Genomic DNA, 26,968 nt, shown 5'->3' on the forward strand with positions numbered 1-26,968 from the left:
AAATCCTGATGCCCCCTGCGGTGATATATAATTCTTATTATTCAAAAAGTGAACTCCTATTCACCTGGAGGAAGCCTAAAAGACCATTAACTTGGTTTAAACAAGCTTCCAAAGAACATGGCATTCATGAAAGAGAAAAATAAAAGAACCGAAGGACTGTTAAAGTTCTGAGGAAGAAATTACTAAGAAATTGTAAAAAAATAGAACATTAAGTGATATTAAAATAATAATAAAAAATAAATAAAACAATGCCGATTCGTTTCTACAACATACAAAGACAGATACACTGTTTAAAAGAGATGACGCAATGTACACACCTTCACACCACCAAGAACCGAAAGCTACTGCAAAAAGCAGCATTGGCGCGACCTCGTACGAGTTTCTTACGCGTTTGGACTTGTTCATTCGTTCCTTCCTACATCAGTCAATTCATTAATTTAATTATGAAAGCCATTTGATGGTTGTAATGATGGTGATACACTATATATACAGTACATACGCAATTACACATGTACATACACACAAGTATTTTTATGTATGCATACTGTATATACACATATGTATTAACTGGCACACACACTCATACTCACACAGACTTACTAGAAAAAATTCACTGGAAATAACCCATTCTCGAATTGCCCCCCTTAAAAATCAAATTGCCCCACGTTGGGAACCACTGGGCTAGAGGGACCAGACAGCCTAATCCTGCTTTAATTTTCATGTTTCTTGATGTTGCTACAAGACTTCCTGTGCTGGTGCATATTGCACACTGTAACTAAACAGTTCATGTTTGTCCAATACAAATGAATCAAAACCAAGGCTTTGAAAAGGAAACACGAGGAAATCTGCAGATGCTGGAAATTCAAGTACCACACACAAAATGCTGGTGGAACGCAGCAGGCCAGGCAGCATCTACAGGAAGAAGTACAGTTGATGTTTCGGGCCGAGACGCCGACTGTACTTCTTCCTATAGATGCTGCTTGGCCTGCTGCATTCCACCAGCATTTTGTGTGTGTTGCTTTGAAAAGGAGTCATCCCGATGGGTACATTGTTGCCAAAGTATTGGTTATTCTAGGTTTCTTTAATAGCTACAAATTAGCAGCAATCTGCTTCGAGTGAAGCTCTTATTCATAGTTAGTGTGTCACCAATATAAACCTTTTCTAAAAAAGTCAACTACATTAAATTGCAGCCAAAACAGATTTAACCATATGAAGCTGCTCGTCTTGGTGGATGTTGGTAGTCGGCAAGACTTTTGTTACGGTAGTTCCCTTCAGGGACTGAGGGGCACGGTTCTTCGATCATCAATTCATTATGGAACTGGAAATGTAAAAATAGATCATGGACAAGTGATTGTGGAAACCCCCTGGAGAATCATAATCAATGATAATTAATTGATTTCTTTGACTAGATTAATTAGAGAGAAAGGTTCAGTCTAAATGGGCCAACTTTGGTAAAGACAAATATTTGAAAATACAACCAGTCCAAACTGACATGTGATATCTTTGTAGGAAAATTGACTGTTTAAAAAAAACATGATTATTTTAAACCTACTTGCTAAGAGCTTGAAGCTCCAGCAGTCACAAAGAACATGGATGCTTTCCTTGATGATTTGAGTAGTAGCAATCTGCTAGCTTCAAAACCGTTGCTTCATAAACCTCGGGGCATTGTAAATAAAGTGACTGTGCTGCAATTCCTATTCTCTAACCCTCAACTGAACCTGTTCATCATTAATGAAGTGCGGCAGGTTCCTAACAATGCCCCTTCATAAAGAAATACTCTCAATATTCATTTGCTCTGTACTGAAATGTTGCTTACAAATGTGTCAACCATTGCAAAGGCTATTGACAGTTGATAGCATGCCATGACACTCAAAAGGTATTTCTGTATCAGCAACCTGGAAGTAAGAGGATTGGGAAGAAGTTCCATCCAAGGCGCAGACTGCACTGCATAGGAAGGAGTTCCTGTCCAAAAATCAAGATCCTGCAGACCTCTCACCAGATCTTCAGATGGGAAATGCTGCAAGACTGTTGGATGTGATCTTACGTAGTCTGATATTAGACTGCGCCAACATGCCTTGAGCTGCTTTCAGCACGAGGATGACTTCTTCTGCACTAGAAAAGTCTTTCTGCATACCTCTGTGTTTCAGTACTGAATTCCTTCCCTCCATCGCACTAGCTGTCCTCTTAAGGACATACAGATTGCCACAGATGGTGAGCGAGAATTACACGAACTCTCATGTAGTACTCCAGAATCTCATTGTCCAACTGGTGGTCATGAAACCACACAAATCAAGATAAAGGCAATGATCCTCTCTTATTAGGAATCTGTGGAACAGGACTCCTCCCATCCTGCGCACGGACTGTTTGATCTGCTTCTGTCTGGTAGGCGCTTCAGATCCCTCCAGACTAAGACTAATAGGCATTGGAGAAGTTTTTTTCCTACTGCGGTCACTTTGCTGAACAGTTAACTGCCGGTTAACTGTCGGCTAACTATTACTTGGATTGCACTACCTGTATGTATAATCTATATTTTCATTTATATTTATCATTATTATTGTTATGAGCAGAGAGACAACATCTGTCGGAAGTAAATTCCTTGTATGTGCATAGGTACTTGGCGATTAAAGTCTGATTCTGATTTGTTCAATGTTTGCATCACTCAGTTTAGAACAGACTCAGTTCTAAAGTGCACGAGGACAAGGACCTTCAGCAGACTCTTATTGCAATGTGGAGCCCATGAAAGCATGTTGTTCAGCGATATGCCTTTAAACGTGATAGTATTGGATTTGCTGACTGTGTAATTCTAAAATTCTAGAGCTTAAGCTCTTTCGGATATAAAGAGCCACGAGCCCTCTCACTAAAGGGAGATTATGCTGTAACTACCCAATCTTCGAAACCTAGTTCAATTCCCTGTTTATTCTCCACAGCGTGTTTAGCAGCCAGTACCCACTGTTCGAGCAGTGGGTTCCCTCTGCCTACCAAGGGGAAGATACCTCCAGCTAACAAAGTAATTTAAAAACATAATTCATTCATTTTCAGTGATACATGCTTAAATCCAAACAATACAATTTCCAAAACACAAAGCAAAAAGGACAACACACAAAGAATTTCCAAAACACAGCTCCAATTCCTATAAACTAAGAAGGACATACAAACAGTTTGCAAATGAAAAAGTCATGTGTCATAGGAATCGAAGCTGGACAAAGCTCACCCCATATTTCTTCATGACCTTTACCCCATCCCTGATAGGCCCACTCTACATTTATACCCTTTTCTCCACTTAGGTAATTTCATATGCATATGATATTACCTCAATTATCATTTTAACACAAACTGTCTAAAAGGATCTTGTTGTGGCGACCCACTTCCTAGCGCACTCGAACCGGCTCACAAATAGCCAGCGCGCAGGCACAAAGGCCAGGTCCGTAACAAAGGCAAAAAGCCTGCGGGGGTTTGTGAGTACGTGTCCCTTAGAGCATCCGCGCCCGGGGAGGGCGGGATGAGGGAGGCTTTAAAGCAAGGCTGTGAAGTTAGAATAAAATTATCTTTGATTGCAGTTTACTGACTCCGTGTCATTATTTTAGCGCTGCGTGTAGCACACTGCTACATTGTGAACATAATCTTGGTTTAATGTTCACAGGTCACAATTAATGCTGTAAAGTCAGCTTCCTTGATTACATAAACCTACCAACTTTAAAGACAGTTATTTAAAATGCTAAATATTATCCAACTGCTCTGCAAGCTTTCTTGAACTAAGCAATTAAGAGTCAGCTTGTCTGTTTGAAATAACCCAAATTAAATTCATTCTCACACTACCTCTTTCAAGCAGTAATGAAGCAGGAGTAAGCTAGCACCTTAGTTCTCACAGAGCATGTGTGCTATAAACAAAGCTTGTTTGCAGAGCTGTGTTTAACTTCAAGCTGATTACTGCTTGCCATTTACGTGTTAAGAACAAGACTGACTTCCATTCACGGCCAGAAGTCGAACAACTGTTAGTTGGAAGTTTACTTACAATTGTTTGTGATCTTACAAGTGGCAGCTGCTTGTGTTTAGAAAGCATAGGATGGCAAACAACCGAGTGAGTGTCCATCACACACTGTGCACTTTAATCAAAGACAATTCATATTTGTGCAGGTTTCTGAGGGTGATAAACACCAAAGTCGGGCAAATACCAGTTTTCTCTGTTGGAATCTGGTGGAAGAGCTAGCTCAGCATAATTTTTCCTAACAGTCTCTCCATGATCTCCAAGTATTGATCTTTTACTTCTGGTTTCCTTCTCAATGTGCAACCGTGGGACTTGAGTTTGTTTGCTAAGGGTTGTTAGAGATTGGAAAGTAAGGGGAGTTACCCAACTGTTTGGCTCATCTTTACTAAACTTTGTTGATGATTCAAAGGAAGCCCTTATCTTCCATGGAAAGTGCTAATTTATAGTCACCTTCCAAGTTATGGAAGGCCAGAGTGTCTAATTCTGGTTGAGCAGAGTTAAGTATGTCAGATACTTGCTTTACTTACCTACAACCTTCTCTTTCATACAGATTCTACTCTCACAGGATCTGAAATGACTTGGGCACCCATTCTCTAGGACATTTAAGACTAATGTGCTGACAGTCGGCTGATAAATACTATCAGGGCAGACTTCAAAAACTATGACTTGCTCAGGTCCAGTTATTGGGCACAAGATGCATTTTGCCGACTACTGTGCTTCTCATGTACCTAATGTGCACAGATGGTGCCTCTGCCAAGCAACATGAGAATCTCAGCAGAACAGTCAAGTGGGGGGAACCTTGTCAGGTATGGCCTTAAGATGTGAATGCCCTCATGTAGCTTAGGAGTTGGTATTTCATCCCTGTTGTTGGGAATATGGTCGCATTCAATGAGGTTAGCAAGGGTAAGAGGACCTCCCTTCTAATTGACAGCTCTTCCTCTGGTAACTTCTGAAGTTCCAGAAAGTGTCTTGAGTGTATGGAGAAATAGAACTTTGAATACTGAATATGTCAAAGAATGCTGATTTTGACAAGGACATTGCTCTGATCATCCAATATGACATTTGCCTTGGAAACCTTTACTGCCTACATCTGTGCATAAGCTAGTAGCTGCATGTGATGGATGCTCAACTGGCTCCCCACTGTGCTCTCCTGTGGGTGTGCGAGAACCAGTAATAGCCTATGGTGCTGGCCCTGAATGAAGTGCCGCTATGTGCTGGTCACTGTTACACTCAGTCCAGTGTATGATGGCTTTACAGTCTTGTTTGACGTGCTGCTGAAACACAATATTCGAAACATTGCATTCTCTTTTAGAAAGTGTCTCCGGTCTACAGTGGTTTTCAAATGGTTCCATTTATTATCAGAGAATATATACAACCTGAAATACCTGTCTTTGCACACATCCATGAAAAACACAAAAACCCCAAAAGAATGAATGACAGAAAAACTCCAGAACTCCAAAGCCCCTCCTCCCAGCAAACATCAACCACCCGCTTCACCCATTTCAGCAAAAAATCATCAGCGCTCACCACCCACCCAGCAACAGCAAAGCAAAGAGATTATGATCTGCAGTCAACAAAAAACGGTTGTTTACCCGACAGGCTCTCTCCCACTAACAAGCCACAGAGAGATCACCCAATGACACAGCAGAAGGGGTGATGAACAGTCACTGTTATGGTGTTACAGACCACTGCATGGCTTCACCCCCACCCCGAGATCCCCGACCTGAGAATAGGCAGTAAACTCTCCCCATTGAGGGAAAAGTGTGCAACTGCTCAAATACAGAGATCTCTGTCCATACATCTGCTACAGTGAAATCCTGAAGTTCCATCTCCCACAGCGCCTCAGTCTGCAACACCAGCCTGGAATCGGTCATTCACAGAGCTGCACCCAAAGGTGCTATCTTCTAAGCCATGCCTAGAGAATGTCAGAAAACATTCTCTGAATTCTCTGCATTTCCTTAAGGGATGAGGTTTCTTATCGACAGGAAATCGTCTATCGGAGTACACAATAGAGTGTACTACCTCAGTCTTGTTGACTGTGATAGGGGTTTTGGTTTTCCATGCTTTTGCTGCAGGTCTCTCTTTGAATGACATGCCAACAGAATTTAAGAGCATAAAACCGGGGTCATTTTGCATTTCTACGTGGTGGCAGATGAATTCCACAAAGAATGAAAATGGCAGAGAGGGGACAGGAGGCTTCTGTTTTATACTTGAACCCTAAAGTTATCCATTGTTCTTTGATATTGTTTGGTAGTTTCTCTAGTGAGTATTTATCTTGCTGTGTCCAAGAAACTTAGCCTAAATAGATAATCATTTTGTTTTTGCAACTTGTTGTTCCAAAAAAGGATCTGCAGGCTCCTGCAGCTTCCGTTCTTTGTGCAAAAGCTTTGCAAAATTAGAGTCTACTGAAGAAAGAGATTCCTCATTTGCCACCAGAGAGCTATAGCATTTGTCCAGCCTCTGCCACGGCACTTGTAAACCTCCAAATGGAGTATCGATGTGAACTGCTCTAACCCTTCTTGCATATTGCAGTGACTCCCCAGCAGGCAACTTAAAGAGAAGGTCTTGTTTTTCCACTAGGTTTGAGCAAAAGCTTGACTTGCAGGACAGACAACCGGCAGATTGGTCACTGAACACTTTTAGTCCTGAGGTGAATGGGTCTCAATGAGCCAGATACCAAGCTAAATCTAATGCACCTTCAGCTTCTGAATGAGACAGGATAGCTTAATGCATGTCCTGGGATGCGTGAAAGTTCAGACTGTCCACGTCTGTGCAGATGGGATTGGCTTCAGTAGCAACGCCTTTGCTGTCTTGAAACTGCAGAAGGGGGGTTGTGGGTCGTTGCTGCCATAAGCCTCGAATGTCAATACCTGGATTATCTGAAAAGCATGCTGGCTGTATGGTGTGGGCAGCTCCTTGTAAAGCTGGAGCACCGCCTTTTGTAGCCAAAATGTGTTTGAACATATTCTTTAGTAAAACGCACTGGCTGTTGTGACAGCAAAGCATGACTGATTTCAATTATAGCCTCACCACCATCTAAATCAGATGCTACTTCACCTAGCTTTGCCTCAGCTTCATACTCCTCCTAGAGCATACTTAATGCTCAAGGAGTGTACATCTCCACGTCTGTATGATCCTTCTCCATTTACATCGCAACTCTAAGCTTAGCATAAGCCACTCTCATTCTTAACAATTCAGCTCCAGCGCGGACTCGCACTGAAGCAATGCTAATTATGGTTTCTCTCAAGCATCATGAAGATGTGATGAGTAAGCCACATTCTAACCTGACTTCCAGGTCTTGGCGATCGACATTGAGCAGGTCGGAAGCGGACATTATTGTCTATGTAGCTCAGACACGTCTCCAGCCTACAGGTGGCGTTTCTGAAGACGAGTTATCTTTTCATTCAACTACCCTCACGTCACATACATACATAGCTAAGCAACGAGATAAACACTCTCTCAAAAATCACCCGAGATGGCAGCTCACTTCAGTATTAATAACCACAATTCTTACTTGTTAACAGATATTGCAAGGGCAAATAAGGAAAGGATGGAGATGTGTCACCTTCCACCATGTGCTTCAAATCTAACCTACAAAAATGAATTCATGTAGGAAGTGACAAAAAAGCAGCTTGTGTCCAGAAAGTGATGAGCAAACAAAAGAATCTCCACCTCTCGAGGACTGAACAGATGACACTCTCAAAAATCAAATTTGATGTTTGATATCTGTGAGAAGGATTGCTACTGTGTTCTTGTAATTATAACTCATTGATTACTGCAGAACATGAGGCTTCCATCAATTTGCTAAACTGAACTCTATCCCTGTGTATTCAAGATTCTAACTCCTCCGTCCAGTCACCATTCTACAAATAGCCATGATATAACTTACAACGGTGGCTATCACTCTTAGTATAAACCTTAGTGTGATTAGCAATGATCAGAATTGTACTCAAAGATGCAGCAAGCATAACAGTAGCAGAATAACCTTTAACATCTGGCAAAAAAAGATATTTTTTTAAAAATAAAAAGGTATCATGCAGCTTTATTGGCTGTAATTAACTAGAAAATGTATTAAAATGAGCACAAATATTTGACAGGAGAAATCTTACAGCACTTTAAATTACAATGGGCCTGCCCATATCTCATCTCTTCAACACTTCCTATTTATTGATTATGAAATCTTAATTTGTCTGAAATCAGACGTGGAGTGAGTCTTCAGCATGTTAATTTACTCAATTCGGTAATACCTTCCCTTCCCCCACCATAACGAGCATGATTTTGTAAGAGGGCCGAGTCACATTAATCACCTGGCCACATAAAAAGCTTTTTGTTGTGGAAATGTATCATTACACAGTCTGCTGAATTGCAAAAATAGTGAATGAGAAATCAGTTCACATCAATACAAAGCTCTGGCTTGGCTGTACCTGGAATAGTGATCAGTTCTGGCAACATGCCGGCAACGGTGGTGGAGGCAGAGGTGGAGTCTTTTAAGAGACTCCTGGACAGGTATATCAAGCTCAGAAAAATAGAGGGCTATGGGTAACCCTAGGTAATTTCTAAGGTTAAGGACATGTTTGGCACAAATTTATGGGCCAAGGAGCCTGTATTGTGCTGTAAATTTTCTATGTTTTTATAGTTGAGGGAGGTACATAGTTGCATGGAGTGCAAGATATATTTATTTGAATAATACCCTGCAGGGGTTAAACTATGGCTCTATAACATAAAAGGTAGATGAAAATGTCACTTATGCAAAAACAGATATTAAAGAGAACTATAACAGCAGGTATATCTAATACTTTCTGTTGATTGTATCATCTCAGAGGGACATAGATTAAACACTGGCGTGGAGTATTCAAGGAGCAAATCTAGGACACACTTAAAACATGAAGATTTAAAATGAGTATTTTAAACAAAGACAATTTATCCTCAAATGTCATATGCCTGTTTGGATTATGGATATATTTTCAAGGAGTTGCAGAAATTGGATACGTCTCCCCAATGTGTCGGAGATTAACAGATTTCTGCCGACCAACAGAATAAAGCAACGTGGTGAAGAAGCAAATGGATGGGTTTTAGATCACGAGTTGTCAACCATTTTTTTAGAAGCAGTGGAATAGAGGATGTCCATTTAATCCCTCAAGTTCCGCAGTTTGCATGAAAGGCAAAAGAAAAGAAATTAAAGCTGCACTTACAGCAAAGAGCTTTCTGAAGTCTTCGTAGCTTCATGGCAGTTCTATACGCAGAGAACCTGACATTATTCAGATCAGCTGCAGAGAAAGAACAATACATGAATAGGAAACACATCACTATGCTACTTCCCAATATAAATATCGCAAGCCACAACATCTGCATCGCTATTTGGATGCTACCTTGTTATTACAAACCACCAGCCTATGAAAGCTGTATAATGTAACGTACATTAAAGACAGGCTTGAAATCATGCCAGTGGATTTCAACCTGTACCAGTTAATCCATTTATCTTATACTCTTTCCTGTTGGGTCAATAAATCAATTGCCAGCTTCAGTAAAATAGTGGAGAAATAAATGTAACATATTGTTGAAGGTCTTTCACAATAGCACTGATTATCTTAATTTAAGAATTTCAGTAGAATTACACCTAGGCCAAATGAAAGTTAGACACTAACTCAAATTTTACTTAATGATTGCTGGTATTGATTTCAAAAAGTGCTGTTGACCTTAAATGATGAAGGATGTCATTAACTATGTACATTCAAGTTTGTAAAGAGATTGAAGTGCCTTTAGCCACCCTCTTCCTCTGTGGAAGTGCACAGGAGCTCTGTGACAAAATCTTCAGTACAGAATTACTATTGCAATCACTGGAAGGTTAATTTTTTTATATGTGTCAAATAGAATTTAAACTTTAGCCGCTCCCAGAATTTTTGTTCATAACAATAATAGATCACTCACACCCCGTACCATTTCCATATTAACTTGAGAACTGGGAACACTGAGAAGCAACTGCTCACTTTGAAATATAAAATGCAATTCATCACATGAATGTGATACGAGTACTTGCCGAATCCAAGATCTTTTACTTTTTAAACCTTAAATGCCTAATTCATTGAAGAGAAATATATTTCACTCTAACAGAAGTAATTTGCAAGATATGCAATTAGTAGCTTGCCTTTGCAGCTGGTAGTTAGTCTGTGCAAATTTATTTCAACTTATAAACAATTAAAATGGAGTAGATCAAACCAAATTAAATATTTATAAGGTCACATAAAGCAATGAATGTATGTCATTTATTGGAATAGAACTGGCTCTATAAAATTAAGCACATGGCATTGCAACCAGTTAAAATCATGCCTTCCAATTATTCTAGTCTTGAGGCATTAATGGGTGAAAGTGAAAAATCATCCACCTGCTGTTGATAATGAAACTTTGTTCCCTAATGACAAGGATATTTTAGCAATATTCAAGTAAACTCCTGATGTGACTTGAATTAAAATTAGAAAGAATTTATATTATTTCAATTTTACTTTTTATTATCTCATGAGATGAAACATTTTGAGATCACACTTCATCGTGCTGATGATTACATATGGATAATAATGCACTGTTGACTTGTTACTGACCAATTAACCAGAGATAAAAACGAATAGCATGAGAATATGCTTGTGTTTGATGATGCTTATGAGGCGAGATCCTCTGCAAGGCTTAGAATACTCAAGTACTATAATGGAATTTCTATAATATCTGCGACAATATTTATATGAAAGAGACTTTTGCAAAAGATTTATCGCACAGGCCATTGATGTTGATATTTTCACTCACACTTTCTCTTTTCATTCTGAATAATGAGGGATCACAGCACTCAACTGAGTTTGATTTCCCGGTTCCAGAATATTGTACATTTCAAATTTTGAGACCTCTTATCTACTTGTTCTAATTTTCCATAAGGATTCTCCTGTATTCTGATAAACAAGGCTCCAAAATATTTTTTGAACCACAGCATAACCTCCAAATCTAATTCCACAAAAGTCACATTTAATCTTTGACAACAACAAATTCTATCAGAACAGAATGATTTACAGGACTGTACAATATATCATATTTTGGTTTACAGTGACCATTCTTGTATGATATTGGCTCTCCTCACTGTCTTAAGTTAACAGGTAGGCATCAAAATGAACCAATGGCAAATGAGAACAGATAAGTGATCAATAATTATCAATACAAAATAGAGAAAAATATCAATAGATAAATATTCTAACCAACCATCTGGAGTAGACACACACACTTTTCCAGTTAAACATGCAGCGACACGTGGGACATGAATAAGGATTTTCTACAATGCTGCCAGTGAATGAAGTCCCATAGAAATAATTGCCTGGGTTCAAATAAAATATAAAGAAATCCAAAAATCTGTGTTGTGAATAATTGACCCCATGTCTACTGCACTCCAATGGAAAGTGCAAAATACTGCTTTGCTTTGACTTTTATAAGAAACCCTTTGGTAGCAACTACTAAATATGCCTGACAAAATAAACTTTTAATTACACTCCTTAAATATATGGTAGCAAAGGTTCCTGCAGAAATTTAGAACACTTTATCTCCATCGCAATGATATTTTCTGAAAATTATTTCATCCTTTCAGCTAACCTCTTAACAGCTAAGCAGCTGAAATCATGGCGTGTCTCCAAATACATTCAGTCTCTTTCCCCAAACGCTTCCTCTTCTTAATGAGGCAAGTAAATTGCTAGCGGCACATTATTCAAACACGAAAGAGAGTGCGTTCAAGGGCTTTCTTACCTAGCGACTGGTAAAGCTCCGTCATCTTGGGGTGATCCCAGCAGGTGGTCTGGGTTTGGTGACTGAAAGAGACAGGAAAGGGGTGGGGAGAGAATAGGAATTAGCTGAACCTGAACAGATAAAAGCAGTGCCCTCGCATAATGAGCCAAATCTTCAAATATTTCTTCTGCTTGACCCTTTCATTGCTTGACTGGTGATTAACGATTCTCAGCAAGGAGGGATGTAGTGAGAGCAATGCACCTTGTTCCCTTTAGCACACAAAGCGCATTCAAGATAAGTTCACCGAGCAAGTAGATGACTGAAAATACAAATAAAGCATGCTTCTATCTCGATTACTGGCCCAGTCTTACTTTGTATGCAGACTGCATGAAGGCTGCAGGTATTTGCCTTGACCTAAACAAATATTGCAGTTTCTTTTTCCCCCTCAGCCTTACGAGGATATGGCCATCAATTTACACACGCAAATAAACCAGGGCGAGGCAAAATACACCGGAGGGGGCGGGGGGAATCAAAGACTGGCTCCCGGCAATACTTTTTTCCCCCCTTTTGTACTGTTCCCTATCATTTGTCAGAGTTGTTTTTATTCGTGAATTGAAGGTGGGGGTGGGGGGAAGCACTTGGATGAAGTCATTGTACTACAGATCTGCCTGCTCAGCACTTCTTTGGGCTTACATATCTACTTGAAAACACAAAACACAGAAGGGTAGAAGCTAAAGAGCAATGGACGGGTTAGTGGGTTGTGACCGGAGTTCATCAGCGATAAAACTGCTGTTGAAAAATCAAAGAAAGGACTTCATGGAGAGATTTAAACTGAAATAATTTACACCTCTGTTAGCAATGGAACGCGCAAACAGCAAACGAGACCTAATACTTTATCTTATTCAAAGTTCAGTTAATTATACTCCTGTGGTTTTCAGGGATATAAAACTGCTTCAAAATCAGGCCGAGTCCTTGTGCCCCACGCCCAGCTCCATTGAATCAGTTCCCACTTGCTGTTCTGTCCTGAGTTCAAGAACTTCTTTGTTGCCCTTTCAGTCCAAGGCCGGAACATTCAACAATTCCTCGTCCATTCCAAAGCCCCGGTCGCAAAGCGCTCTCACCTGTCATTGTATCAGGCTCCGGCTCCCGGTGGAAGCCGAACCCAGCCCCTCTGCAACTGCCAGCCCAATCAGGGGTTATTCAATTTGCGGCACCTGTACTGTTGCCCGTTGCAACGCAACCATCCCATTGTCTGTTCCTCTCCCAGCCGAGGTGGGGAAGCGGTCGCACCGTCAACCGCGCAAGTCGCTGTTTAAACGAAGAATCAAAGCAGCGACTGGCTCCGGATCCAAGTTGCTGCGATCGCGCGAGTTACGGTGATGAATGGGTTTCCCCTCCACCTACCCTTTCAGCTGTTCCCTCATGCTGCTGAAGCAGTTAGTTCCAGCGCCACAGATCTCACCGTCAGTAAATAAGGACCGGAGTACACACACCACACAAGTGGCAAAAAAAAACCGCACAGCTCAAGAACTCCTGCGGTGCTGATCACACATGGGGAGGGAGCATCGGAGATCAGACGGGGAGGAGCTTCCGGACTCCAACCCTCCTCCAATGAACCGGCAACTCCGCTTCCACAGTGAATCTGGTCGTTTCGGGGCGGGCAGGGCACGTTGTACGTGCTTACAAAAGGGCAATTTTTATTTGTGCATCGTTTCCAGTTTGCTATAACTGATTTAGGAGAGGGTACAATGCTGGTGAACCGCGGGAGTGAAGTATACAGCAGGTGAACTCTTCTCAATTGCAAAATTAGACCTTTGCCCAAACACGCCCCCACCAATCACGGCAGCGTTCAACCTTTTCAAAAAGACTCACTGGCTGAGGCAAATCTAGTAAATTGTCTACAATTAAAGATTATTCACCATCATGGGTCTACAAATAAAACACAATCCGAAACTCCCCGATTCCCCAATGAACATTTTCTTTCATCTCCTGCCGATCTCACTATCTGACTTCCGAACAAAAAGTGGGTCTGACAGCGGAGATCATTAACCTTTGCACTTTCTCGCTGGCCATTTGATCTTTGGAAAAGCAGGGAGCGTGGTGTCTGCACGACTCAGCTCCCTCGGGTACTTGGCGAACTGCACTGCCAACATCCACGGACAATCGTGCAATGTCAGGAATGCAAGGCGAGAAGGAATTCAGCAGCGTCCCCATCATTTAACCTCTCTCCAGGTATTCGCTGCCTCCGGTGCCTCCTAGTTCCCAATAAATTGTATGATTACTCCGCCTGTGCTTTAGGTTTTTGTATCTTCAAATGCTTCTGTGATTAATTACAGGAAATGACACGAAGCTCCCAGCTGGTTGCCACCTTAAAAAATGAAACTGGTCACAGGATAGGACTGAACCTTTTATTTTAACAATGCTGGAATAAGAACGGTTTTTGGACTATATTTTGATTGACGGGCGAGGAGGCCGAGGTGAATAGTCCGACCTGGGCAATCAGCCTGGAGCTGAATCGGTTTCATTTAAAATTGCTTTTGACAGTAGTTTTGGGTTTGGAAAAGTTTGTCCCTTTATAAAACCAACGGACAGGACGCATGTTAATACATAATATATTGTGGATTCTCGAGAGGCAGGTAGAGCTCCCATTTGCAACAAAGGAATACATTCGAGGTCGGTGTCTATTTTTCTCTGTTAAGTGCAGAAAGTTACAAGAGCTCCAAATTTGCCTGTGCATCTGAAACCCTTACGAGTGTACCTAACCAACTGCATAGTACAGATCTTTCACAGAATCTTCCTCGAAAACATTGGGTGATATTCTATGAATTACATAGAATTCTGCGTGCTTTAGTAAAGAAAATACTGACTGTGCAAAACATCACAAGCAAGGCTTATCAGATCTTGGCCCAAAATTTACTCTTGCTCAGTTGTTACTATCATCACTTGGCTATGATCAGGAGCAAGGAGCCGAGGTGATATTTACTCTTTACTAGTTTGGAGAATGTTTCTGTGAGTCAGATTCTAATGAATGATCTGAACTAAACCATTAGTTTCTCTGATCTGTGTATTATTTACTACCTTCTCACAGTTAATCATGCACAGTCCCAATGAATACTATCCACACATGTAAATGACAGACCTGTGTCAATGAAATATTGTGATTCCCTACGATGAAAGAGTTTGCATTTCTTAAGTGTCTCACTTGCTCGGCATGCCCCAAAATCAATGAAGTGATTTTGAATCATTATTGTTTGTAACCAAATGAAAATCAATGGCATATGACAAAATGCAAAACTGAGTTAGTTGGAGAGAAAATCCCACAACATCCAGTAAGTATAGAAATTAGAAGCATTTATCATCGGATGTTATTTCCTGACAAGTCATGTTAGTTTAGAATCAATGACTTGGTCTCATTGGCAATAAGAATCACTTGCCCCACTTTCCTTGTACCTGTGCTGCTTAAGTGTAGAAAATAGTTTAATCCATAATATATATTTACTCTAATCTTCAAACCTGATGATATTTTCTATTGAAAGCTGCTCCCAATTACAACAGTCATTGTTATAGATCATGTAATACGTTTACCAAGTGCTATGACTACCCTCCTCTGTGCCAAATAGAAACACTTGAAAAGCTCAGAAAATATTTCCAAAATGTGTCAGCTGGCAAATACAGCAAAAAGAAGCTCTGCCACTCTGAAATGTGTATCAAAGACACCCACCATCCAATACATTCAGTATGCCAGGCAGCATCTATAGGAAGAAGTACAATCGACGTTTTGGGCCGAGACCCTTCCTATCTTCTTCCTATAGATGCTGCCTGGCCTGATGCGTTCCTCCAGCATTCTGTGTGTGTTGCTTGAATTTCCAGCATCTGCAGATCTCCTCGTGTTTGCCAATACATTCAGTGCCATGTTTCTCGTGAGATTTCACACAAGCTTTATGCTGTAACACTTCAGGTCACGGGTTCCAAACAAAAGCTCTCCAACTGTTTTTAGATTTTTCACTCTTGCTTTCATCTCCAATCTCTAAATGATGCCATCACCCTGACCTCCAAAATAAAATCAGCTTTTGATCAAATGTGCAAATTGACCGTTAAAATATATTCAAGATACTTCAATTACAAGCTGATTTGCTCCATTCTGTCTTTGGTTTTCCAAACTCAACAATGCTGTTGACTTTTTACTGTCTTTTGAACATTGCCCATTAAACCACTTAATTGAAACAAAACTGATACTTTAACACAAAACAAGAATAAAGACACGAAACCTCGACAGAGGCATTAGCAAATGGCATGTTAATACTGTTCTCAGACTGGTGAGCTTCTAAGGTGTTATTCACATCCACTAAATCGAAGGAACTTTCACACTGATTAACTAAGTAACAGCCCGCCACAGAATCATTTCTTACAACCAATATCCACAACTTCGTGGCTACATTTCAACCTTCTAACAGGATAGATCTGCCAGTTAACATGGGCGAGGGCAAGAGGCACACATGAATCCACATCTTGCTGTATGTAAGCAGGAAAGAGTAGCCCTGGGAGTCATCAATATTGACTCTAGAGACTGTGAAGTCTCATGGAATCATAGCCTTTCACCCTTATCACAGGTTGCGAAAAAAGCTGGTGGACAATTAGAGACTTAAATTAATAGGAGGACGACCCTCCAAGAACATCACCATCCAAAACAGATGGGAAAGCCTAGTTTTTGAGTGTCGAGGCATGGGTGAATTATTTGTAATAATTTTCAGCCGAAAGTACAGATGGTACTTTGTGGTTTCCTTCTTGCACAGAACAGATCTTCAACTAATCTGATTTGCTAATGCCTACAGGGAAAAATACCTGAGAACAGAAGAGGAGGTACACTTGTGGATTCAGGCAGCATAATGACTATTGTGATGAAGATCTGTGGTCTTGAACTTGCTGCAATGTTAGCCAAACTGTTCTTTTACTCCATAGGCATTGTCCAAATAGTATGAAAAATTGCTCTGTTGCATGCAATCGTCATTATGTGCAGTGTTGTATGGCGTAGAAAATCATGGTAGCCATGATTGTTCTTGGCAAACGTTTTCATTTTTTCAAATGTTTGTCATTGCCATCTTCTAGGTAGTGTCTTTCCAAGACTGGTGACCCCAGCCATTATCAATACCCTTCAAAAATTGCCTGCCTGGTGTCAGTGGTCGCATAAACAAGGACTTGCGACCAGCTGTTCATACGACCATCCATCACCTACTCCTGTGGACTCATGTGACCCGTATTGAGGGGGAAGGGGTTTTCTATGCAGGAGCTACACCTTGCCCAAGGGTAACCTGTAGACTAGTGGAGTGAAGGAGCACCTTACACCTCCTTTAGTAGGGATGTATCTCCACCCTGCCACCCAACTGCATACAATAAAACTTCAACAATCCACTCTTTAACAACTTGGAAATCTCAGTGGTTTTACATGTGGTTCATTAGATAGCATTTGTTGCTCGCTGGGGCCCCGTTTTCCAAGGTTACTTTAAAATGACCTGGATGCCACTCCCTTTAAACTTAGTAGATTTACTGGGAAGTTTATTATAATAGTGTTTAAAATATAAAATAGGAGAATTATAAAAAATCTGCTAGTCTAGTACCAGCAAAGTCCCAAATACAATACACCAAATTATTGTAGTGACACCATATTGTCCACAAAACACAGGACAAATCTATTTCAACATTAGCACACACAAAATGCTGGTGGAACACAGCAGGCCAGGCAGCATCTATAGGAGAAGTACTGTCGACGTTTCGGGCCGAGACCCATCGTCAGGACTAACCGAAAGGAAAGATACTAAGAGATTTGAAAGTAGTGGAGGGAGACCAGAGGGGGTGGGATGAAGCTAAGAGCTGGAAAGGCGATTGGCGAAAGTGATACAGAGCTAGAGAAGGGTAAGGATCATGGGACGGGAGGCCTCGGAAGAAAGAAAGGTGGGGGGGAAGCACCAGATGGAGATGGAGAACAGGCAAACAACTAAATATGTCAGGAATGGGGTAAGACGGGGAGGAGGGGCATTAACGGAAGTTAGAGAAGTCAATGTGCTGCATCAGGTTGGAGGCTGCCCAGCCAGTATATAAGGTGTTGTTCCTCCAACCTGAGTTTGGATTCATTTTGACAGTAGAGGAGGCCATGGATAGACATATCAGAATGGGAATGGGACGTGGAATTAAAATGTGTGGCCACTGGGAGATCCTCCCCTCCTCCCCTCTTTCTGCTTTTCGCAGGGATCGCTCACTACGTGACTCCCTTGTCCACTCATCTCCCCCCATCCTTTCCCACCGATCTCCCTCCTGGCACTTATCCTTGTAAACGGAATAAGTGCTACACCTTCCCTTACACTTCCTCCCTCACCACCATTCAGGGCCCCAGACAGTCCTTCCAGGTGAGGCGACACTTCACCTGTGAGTCGGCTGGTGTGGTATACTGCATCCGGTGCTCCCGGTGTGGCCTTTTATATATTGGTGAGACCCGACGCAGACTGGGAGACTGTTTTGCTGAACACCTACGCTCTGTCCGCCAGAAAAAGCAGGATCACCCAGTGGCCACACATTTTAATTCCACGTCCCATTCCCTTTCTGATATGTCTATCCATGGCCTCCTCTACTGTCAAGATGAAGCCACACTCAGGTTGGAGGAACAACACCTTATATACTGGCTGGGTAGCCTCAAACCTGATGGCATGAACATTGACTTCTCTAACTTCTGTTAATGCCCCTCCTCCCCTTCTTACCCCATCCCTGACATATTTAGTTGTTTGCCTGTTCTCCATCTCCCTCTGGTGCTTCCCCCCCTTCCTTTCTTTCTCCTGAGGCCTCCCGTCCCATGATCCTTTCCCTTCTCCAGCTCTGTATCACTTTCGCCTATCACCTTTCCAGCTCTTAGCTTCATCCCACCCCCTCCGGTCTTCTCCTATCACTTCGCATTTCCCCCTCCCCCCACTACTTTCAAATCTCTTACTATCTTTCCTTTCGGTTAGTCCTGACGAAGGGTCTTGGCCCAAAACGTCGACAGTACTTCTCCTATAGATGCTGCCTGGCCTGCTGTGTTCCACCAGCATTTTGTGTGTTGTTGTTTTAATTTCCAGCATCTGCAGATTTCCTTGTGTTTGCTATTTCAACATTAGGCTATGTTTAATAACACTGAAACAGAATCAGGTGTAATATCACCAGCATATGTCGTGAAATTTGCAGTACATTGCAATACGTAAAAATAAAATTTTTTGAGAATTACAGTAAAAAATATAATAGTTAAATTAAATAAGTAGTACAAAAATAAAGTAGTGAGGTGTGTTGGTTGTCTGTCATTTTCGACGATGATCCAACCCGTGTGGGAAGAGTTTATATTGAAAAAGCTGTCGCACTGGGGCAGTTCCACTCTCTCGGCCTCAGAATTTTGGTCCAAATTGTCATGAATGGAGACTTCCTCAGCTGCAGTGGGTAACCATGACGACTTCTGTGCCTCTGTGCCTTGTCATACCCTTCACTCTCCATGAAGCATTGCAGCACTGCCTTCTTGGCCGTTGGATCTTATAATTGATCTTATCCTCCCAGTCCATCGGAACTGGCTTCGCATGCTGGGGTAGGCATATCCCTATCTCACCAGGCATAGAGACTCGCAGCCACCATCACCTGGTTTAGCCCACCTGTCAAAGTGGTGTACCAGGCTGTGGGCACTGTTGTGTACAGTTACCTGGAGCCACAGGTGAGAACTGGCTGGCAGGTGGGGACCAAAGGTGGACAAGCTACCCCTGGGCAGAGCACGGCAAGCCCGTCATCAGAGGTGCTACCCTTCCCTGGACACCCCATACAGAGGTAGTAGTTATGAGAAGTATCACCAACAGAGTTATCAGTAATCAGCCTTGTAATTCCTTTTGGGTTTTGCGGGAACCACCCAACATGTTTAACAGAACATCTTTTAAGTTAGATATCAAATATGTGCACATTAAGACTGTGTTTGGTCATGCATCATTTACTCTTGCTGATGATTGTTCCAGGTAAGAAATGTTGAAAAAGCTCCGAAGCCAGTGAGTACTTGAAATATCATGAGGGGGTTTCCAACGCTGGACTACAATCTGCTTAGCTGCAGTCAAGCCTGCCAGCCAGATTTTGCGTGTTTTTTTCCGTAAGGGAAAGGTGGGAGTCATCATTTAGAAGATGTACAGCGGGGTCCATTGGTAATTGTACCCCCGTTAGTTCTGTAAGAGTACTGATAATCTTCCCCCACAAACTAAAAACCCCTGGACATTCCCATATAACATGTATAAAAGAGCCAATGGTTCCGTGGGGGCAAAATGAACAATATGGGTCAGGAACCAGTCCCATTTGATGTCTAATTCTCAGTGTTAGACATGCTCTATGACAAAATTTCAAGTGTATATACCGATGATTTGGGTTTGAGTCCTCAGCATTCTTAAGTGGGAAGGTGAGCAGCCAAAGGTTGTGGTCCATGTAGGTACCAATGACAAAGGTAGGAAGAGTGACGAGGTTCTGCAAAGTGAGTTCAGGGAGTTAGATGCTCAGTTAAAGGGTTGGATTTCCAGGGTTGTGATCTCAGGATTGCGACCTGTACTATGCACTAGTGAGGCAATAAATAGGAAGATCAAAAATGCTGGAGGAACTCAGCAAGTCAGAAAGAATCTATGAAGGAAAATAAACAGATGACATTTCAAGCTGTGACCCATCATCTGGACCCATAATAATAAGTATAGGAAATTAATGACAGGAAAGGCCTATCATGAGTGTAAAAGGTATAGCAATGTACTAAAAAAGGAAATTTGAAAGGCTAAGAAGGGTCATGAGAAATCACTGACAAAACATGATTAAGATAAATCCAAAGGCATTCTGTAAGTATATTAAGAGGAAAAGAATTGCTGAAGCAAATGAATAACTGAGGAAAAGTAGGCCGAAAGAACTAGCTGTGGTTATAATTTCATCAGATTAATACCTCAAAATATCTATTTTTATTTTTAAAAATCTTTTATTTAATCTTCATTATCGAAGCATCAATTTTCAATTTATTCTCTGTGAAATATTTAAAATCTGAGTTAGAGTTTGTCTTTTTGCTTCCTTCCTTGTTGCTTTGGGTAATTATTCAACAGGATTGGCTACTCAAGTAGCTTAATGATATCATTGTTGCTGGATATATGGGATCCCTTTACAGTGGACAGCTAATGTCAACAAAAGGTAGCCTCTTGCACAGTGATCACTTGATCTTTGTGGAGAGATTTGTTCAAGCATTTAATTTCACCACTGGTTGCAAACTCCAGGGTCATGTCAAATTGGTTACAGATGAAGAAATGAAGAGAAAAAATTTTTGATTGAAAAAGAGAGACAAAAATAATATTTTGATACTTTTCTTCATATGGATGGCAGTAGTGCATTATTCATCACAGTGAAAAATAGATTTGTAATAGACCAATACCAGAGTGTCAATTATATTAGAGCAGTAATGTGTAGATCAAAAGATCATTAATTGCTGCATACCTGTATTTAAAGAATATTTATTGATAACACTTTTTCAGACTTAAGAGCAAAGTGAGAGACACAGTGATTTGTGATTTTCATCGTGCCTTTATACAGCAAATCAAGTCAATTTGCTCAAAAATTAATCAGTTTAAAGGTTAGAGGAAGTAGAAAGTTCAGCTATTTCTTATAATAGAAGGAAGGTAATTTCTCCAGAAAAATTATGAACAGAGAATATGTAAACTCTAGTCAATCTTAGTCTCCCATAGCAATGAAATTATCAAGATTGATTGATGATAGAATTAACCAATCAGCTCCTTCAGACTGGTTACAGCATTGTCAGTATACCTGGCCTAATAATTGTGTTGTTGCAAATGTTAATTACTAGGACTTAATTTTGGGTGGTTACACTTTAATGATTATTTCATGTGTAAATGCAGCAACTTCTTGAAACTCATGGGGAAATTCAAGAAACAATTCTGTTTTCTTGAAGCTTTTGTATCCATTTTTTGGAAATGGATGTCATCGGTAAGGCATTAATGGTCTACCCCTAGTTGTCCTTGAGGTGAATTCTACTGATTGTCAGGAAGAGAGTACCAGGATCTAGATGTGGGAATAATGAAGAAATAGTTTTACATTTCCAACTTGGGATATTAAGCAACTTAAAAGGATCTGAAGAAGTAGTGTTACAAGTACATATCGCCCTTGACTTTTTCAGAGATTGTTTGTCTGGGAAGTGCTGCCGGAATAGCCTCAGTGATTGACTGCAGTGCCTTTTGTAGATGCAACCAAGCTGTAAGTTCTTGGAGAGTGTTTATCCGGAGTAATGGAAGAGATTAATGTTTACTGTCATGGATGAGGTGTCATCAGACAGCTGCTTGCTTCTGGATGGTATTGAGCAAAATTTCCACTTCTGACCTCAGGAGGAAAGGAAGATTGCTGATGAAGCTGTGGAAGAGAATTGAGCCTGGGCCGCCATCTCAACGGACTTGAGCAGAAACAATCAGAGGTTGGGGCAACATTTGTTCAAGGAATGACTCCTTCCCTGGTTTGTCATTAATTGCCATTTTACTTTGGCTCCTTGATACCACAGTTGGTCAGGTGCAGTTATTTTACCCTGCCTCATATTCTGCTCTTTTACCCACACTTAAGCCAAGTTAATAATGAGGTCAGCAGTTGGGTTGTTCCTATGTCTGTGTAATGCACTGCTATTCGGTTGGTGGAGGGGAGATGGGTGGGGGGGGAGGGGGTGGAGATGAGGGCTGGGGGGGGGGTGACTGGGTCAAAATGTAATCAACAACTGGTTGTATTGGATGTAATTTGTTGGTGTTGCAATAAAAATTAGTGATTAAAAAAACGAATGCTGAGGACTCGATCCGAGATGTCCCAGACCCTGACACCTGGGACGCAACTTACCATCCAGGAATCTCGTCCTTGTCCAGAAAACCTCCTTTCTGTTCCTCTAAATAATGAATCCCCTATCCCCTATTCACCTCCTCTCCACCCTTCCCTTCTGAGTCACAAAGCCAGACTCAGTGCCAGAGACCTGACTGCTGTGACTTTCCTCTGCTAGTTCATCTGCCCCCAACAGTATCCAAAGTGGTTTAACACCTTTCCCCTTCCTGTTTCATGTGTCCTGCATCTCTGGTGTAACTACCTTTCTATATGTCGTAACTATCCCCCCCACCTCAGCCTCCCGAATAATCGTGAGTTCATCCAGTTCCAGCTCCAATTCCTTAACACGGTGGGTTAGAAGCTGCAGCTGGGTGCACTTCTTGCAGGTGAAGTCATCGGGGACACTGGACATCGCCCTGCCTTTCCACATCCTAGAAGAGAAGCATTCAGCTACTCTGCCTGGCATCCCTACTGTTCTAAATGATCAACTATAAAGTAGGAAAAACAATAAATAAACTGTGGGGGGAAAAAAATCGCCTTTTCTCACTTAAGCCTCTCCTCGCTGAAGCCTTGAAGAGCTAAAGCCTCAAAATTCCCACTCTAACACTGTCCACTCCAGCAAAGGCCACTTCACCTGCCATTGCCTTACTTTCATTTGTTCCTGCCAATCAATCCCGATCACTGATCGGCTGCTGCTCAAATCACCAAACTGCTGTGAATCGATGCTTTATGTACTCAATCAGCGAACCTGTGTGAGCTATGTCTTCTCATGCTTCAGATAGCAATTGGCTGCTGCTCAAAAATGTCTAAAGTTTGTTTTAAAGAAATGTAAAGGACAACCCTTTACAAAACTCACATAGTATTTTTCATGCCTGTATACATACTTCTGTTTTTAGGGGCTGCAATTCATTTCATTTAATGTTTGTTATCTTTCATGGCATTCAGTCACAGATCCTAATTTCACAAATACAGCGCCAAAGTTCATATGATTGCTTTCACTGAAGGTGAAGGTGTGTGAATATTGACAACAGCTTGAAATTATATTGTGAATTTAGATCTCTGAAGGCACTTCACAGAAGCTTTAATCAAATGAAATTTAACACTAAGTTGCAAAAGTAATAATAGATCAAGTGACTGAAAGCTTTGGCAAAGACATTTTCTGATAAGAGGAGATAGAGGTCAACAAATGGAGATATTTCATTAATTCTGGAATATGGGACCAAGGCAGCTAAATGTATGGCAGTCAGTGACATAATTTAGAGAAGCAAAGCAACTACTACAGGGTATGCATTGAGATCTGATGAGTTCTGCTGTCAAGAGCAGTCATAGGAATAAGCAGGGTTTGAAGGCAGAAAAAAAAACATAAGAGCAGAGGAGCAGATTTCGGCTTTTTGGCCCATCAAGTCGGCTTTGCCATTCAATCATGGCTGATTTATTTCCCCTCATGAACCCATTCTCCTGCCTTTTCCCCATAATCTTTGCTGCACTTACTACTCAATAAACAATCAGCCTCTGCTTTGAATATACCCAATCACATCCTCCACAGCGGTCTGTGACAATCAATTCCACAGATTCACAATCCTCTGGCTAAACAAATTCCTTCTCACCTCTGTTCTAAAGGGACATTCTTTTATTTTCGAGGCCATGCCCTCTGGTCCTAGACTTTCTCAGCATTGGAAGCATCCTCTCCATGTCCATTCTATCCAAGCGATCAACACTTAGCAAATTTCAATGAGATCCCCTGTCATTCTTCTGGAAGGAGATGGTACCAGTGAACAACGTGACCAAGGGCAACATCCTCCAGTAGTTCACAAAACTGCTTCTTTCACTTCTTTACATCTTCCTTTTCCAAATGTGGTTCTGCTACATTGGAGTATGCAATCTATATTTTAGTGGTGTGTTTACGGGCTGATTGAGTGATCTTGCATTTTGCTGTATCAGAGAGGGTTCTGTGAGGCTTCCAGAGAAATGTGTGGCCTCCAGGCTAAGGAGCCTGCATACCAGGCACGAGCCCATGATTGACTCCTTTTCCCGCCGGTTAAACTCCTAATGCCGTTTGATCGTTTTTTTTTGTGGGAGTTGATGTTTCATAGTTTCCTTTGTTTTGTGGCTACATGTGGGGAAGACATATCTCATGGTTATACACTGTATGCATACTTTGATAATCAAGTACCTTTGCATCTTTGAACTCCAGTGAATCTAGGCCCAGAGTCATCAAATGCTCCTCAAATGTCAACCCTTTCATTCCCAGGATCATTCTTATAAACCAAATCAAGATATTCTCCGAAACAAGCACATGCTTTCTTAGATATGAGGCTCAAAACTGCTCACAATTCTCCAGATGCGGTCTGACCAATGCCTTATAAAGCCTCAGTATTACATCCTTGCTTTAGTCTCATATACTTTTCTTATATCCTAGACTTCTCAAAATCAATGCAAAACCAAAAACATTCAATTTGCTTACGTGACTAGTGACTCAACCTGCAAGCTAACCTTCAGGGAATCCTGCATTAGGACTCCCAAGTCCCTTTGTAGCTTTGATTTTTTAAAAACTTACAATACAGTCTATGCCTTTATTCCTTTTACTAAAATGTATGACCGTACACCGTATTCCATCTGCCACTCCTCTGACTAGTCTCCTAATCTGTGCAAGTCTTTCTGCAGACTCCCTACTTCCTAAGCATTATCTGCCCCTCCACCTATTTTTGTATCATTTGCAAACTAGGCTACAAAACCATCAACTCCATCATCCAAATCACATAACATGGATAGAAGTGGCCCAAACACACAATTCCTGTGTAACAACGCCAGTCACAAGCAGCTAAACAAAATAGACCCCTGTATTCCCATGCTTTGCCTTCTGCCAGTCAGTCAATCTTCTATCGATGCCAGTAACTTTCCTGTTATAACTTGGCTACATGTGTAGCACCTTGTCAAAGACCTTCTGAAAATCCAGATAAACAACACCCTCTGACTCTCCTTTGTTTGGCAAGATTTCCTTTAAAGGACACTATGCTGACTTTAAACAATATTCAAGTACCCCAAACCTCACTTTTATTAATGGTGCTCTAACAACTTACCAAGCATTGAAGGCTCACTGGCCCATAGTTTCCGGTCCTTTGTCTCCTTCCCTTCTAAAAGAGTGGAGTGACATTTATGATTTTTCAGTCCTCTGGAATCATTCCAGAATATAGTAATTCTTGAAAGATCACAAATAATAACTCCACATTCTCTTCAGCTACCTCTTTCTGAACCATGGGGTGTAATCCATTTGGTCCAGGCGACCTACCTACCTTCAGGTCTTTCAGCCTCCCACACACCTTCTCCTTAGTAATAGCAACTACAAACACCTCTGTCCCCTGACCCTGTTGAATTTCTGGCATGTTGCTGGTGTCTTCCACAGAGAAGACTGACACAAAATATTTAATCAATTCATCTGCCATTTCTTTCTTCCCCCATTGCTGCCTCTCCAGCATCACCAGTAGTCCAATGCCCACTCTCTATTACTCTTTATTTATCTGAAAAATCTTTGGGTATCCTCTTTTGTATCATTGGCTATAAAAGTTCAGTCCTTTTCTCTCCTTAATGCTTTTTGAGTTGCCTTCTGTTGATTTTAAAAACTTCCCAATCCTCCAATTTCCCACTAATTTTAGCTATATTGTATGCGCTATGCTTTTCTTTTAAACTGTCTTTGACTTCCTTTGTCAGCCACGGTTGCCTTATCCTCCCTTTAGAATACTTCTTCATCTGATTTTTCCAGTCTGCCTGCATATTGAAATCCCCCATGACCATCGTAATATTGCTCTAATTAATGTGCCTTTTCTACCTCCCATTATAATTTGTACCTCTCATCCTGGGTACTGTTAGGAGACCTGTATGTAACTCCCTTCAGGGTGTTTTTACCCTTGTAGTTTCTTAACATGACCCACAAGGATCCTATATCTTCTGATCCTATGTCACTTCTTTCTCAGGATTTAATTTCATTTTTACCAACAGAGCCACCCCGCCCCATATGCATGTTTTCTCGGCAGGATGTGTATCCTTGGATATTTAGCTCGCAGCCAGAATCTTCTTTCAATCACTACACTGTAATGCCCACAACATCATATCTGCCATTTTCCAACTATGTTATAATTTTATCAACAATATTTTGTTTACTATGTGCTTTCAAATATAACAGCTACAGTCTTGTATTAATCACCCATCTCAATTTTGACGCCATGTTACCTGAAATAACATTTTAATCCTTTCTAAACATTCTATCTTATTCTTTATTCTGGAGACTTCAGTAACCTCTCCTGCACCTCCTTCCATTTCACTTTATCCATACTTTTCAAGCTGTTGAACCATTCCATA

At 41.1% G+C, this 26,968-nt stretch overlaps 1 protein-coding gene across 15 annotated transcripts in view; it reads right to left on the minus strand.

Annotated features, from left to right (window-relative positions):
* dmd (dystrophin) overlaps positions 1-26,968 on the minus strand; it is a 1,932,045-nt gene that overhangs the window by 96,371 nt on the left and 1,808,706 nt on the right. For 10 of the 15 annotated variants that reach the window (XM_073045659.1, XM_073045653.1, XM_073045656.1 and 7 more), the window contains 2 exons: positions 11,759-11,820; positions 9,178-9,252 (listed from right to left, as the gene is read on the minus strand). In XM_073045659.1, the coding sequence (XP_072901760.1) occupies positions 9,178-9,252; positions 11,759-11,820 (137 nt within the window). Of the gene's footprint in view, positions 1-9,177; positions 9,253-11,758; positions 11,821-13,141; positions 13,645-26,968 lie in introns of those variants that run through there. The other 5 variants (XM_073045662.1, XM_073045664.1, XM_073045663.1 and 2 more) reach the window with 4 other exon arrangements.

This window comes from Hemitrygon akajei, chromosome 5 (assembly GCF_048418815.1).
Source record: "Hemitrygon akajei chromosome 5, sHemAka1.3, whole genome shotgun sequence".
Classification (NCBI taxonomy): domain Eukaryota; kingdom Metazoa; phylum Chordata; class Chondrichthyes; order Myliobatiformes; family Dasyatidae; genus Hemitrygon; species Hemitrygon akajei.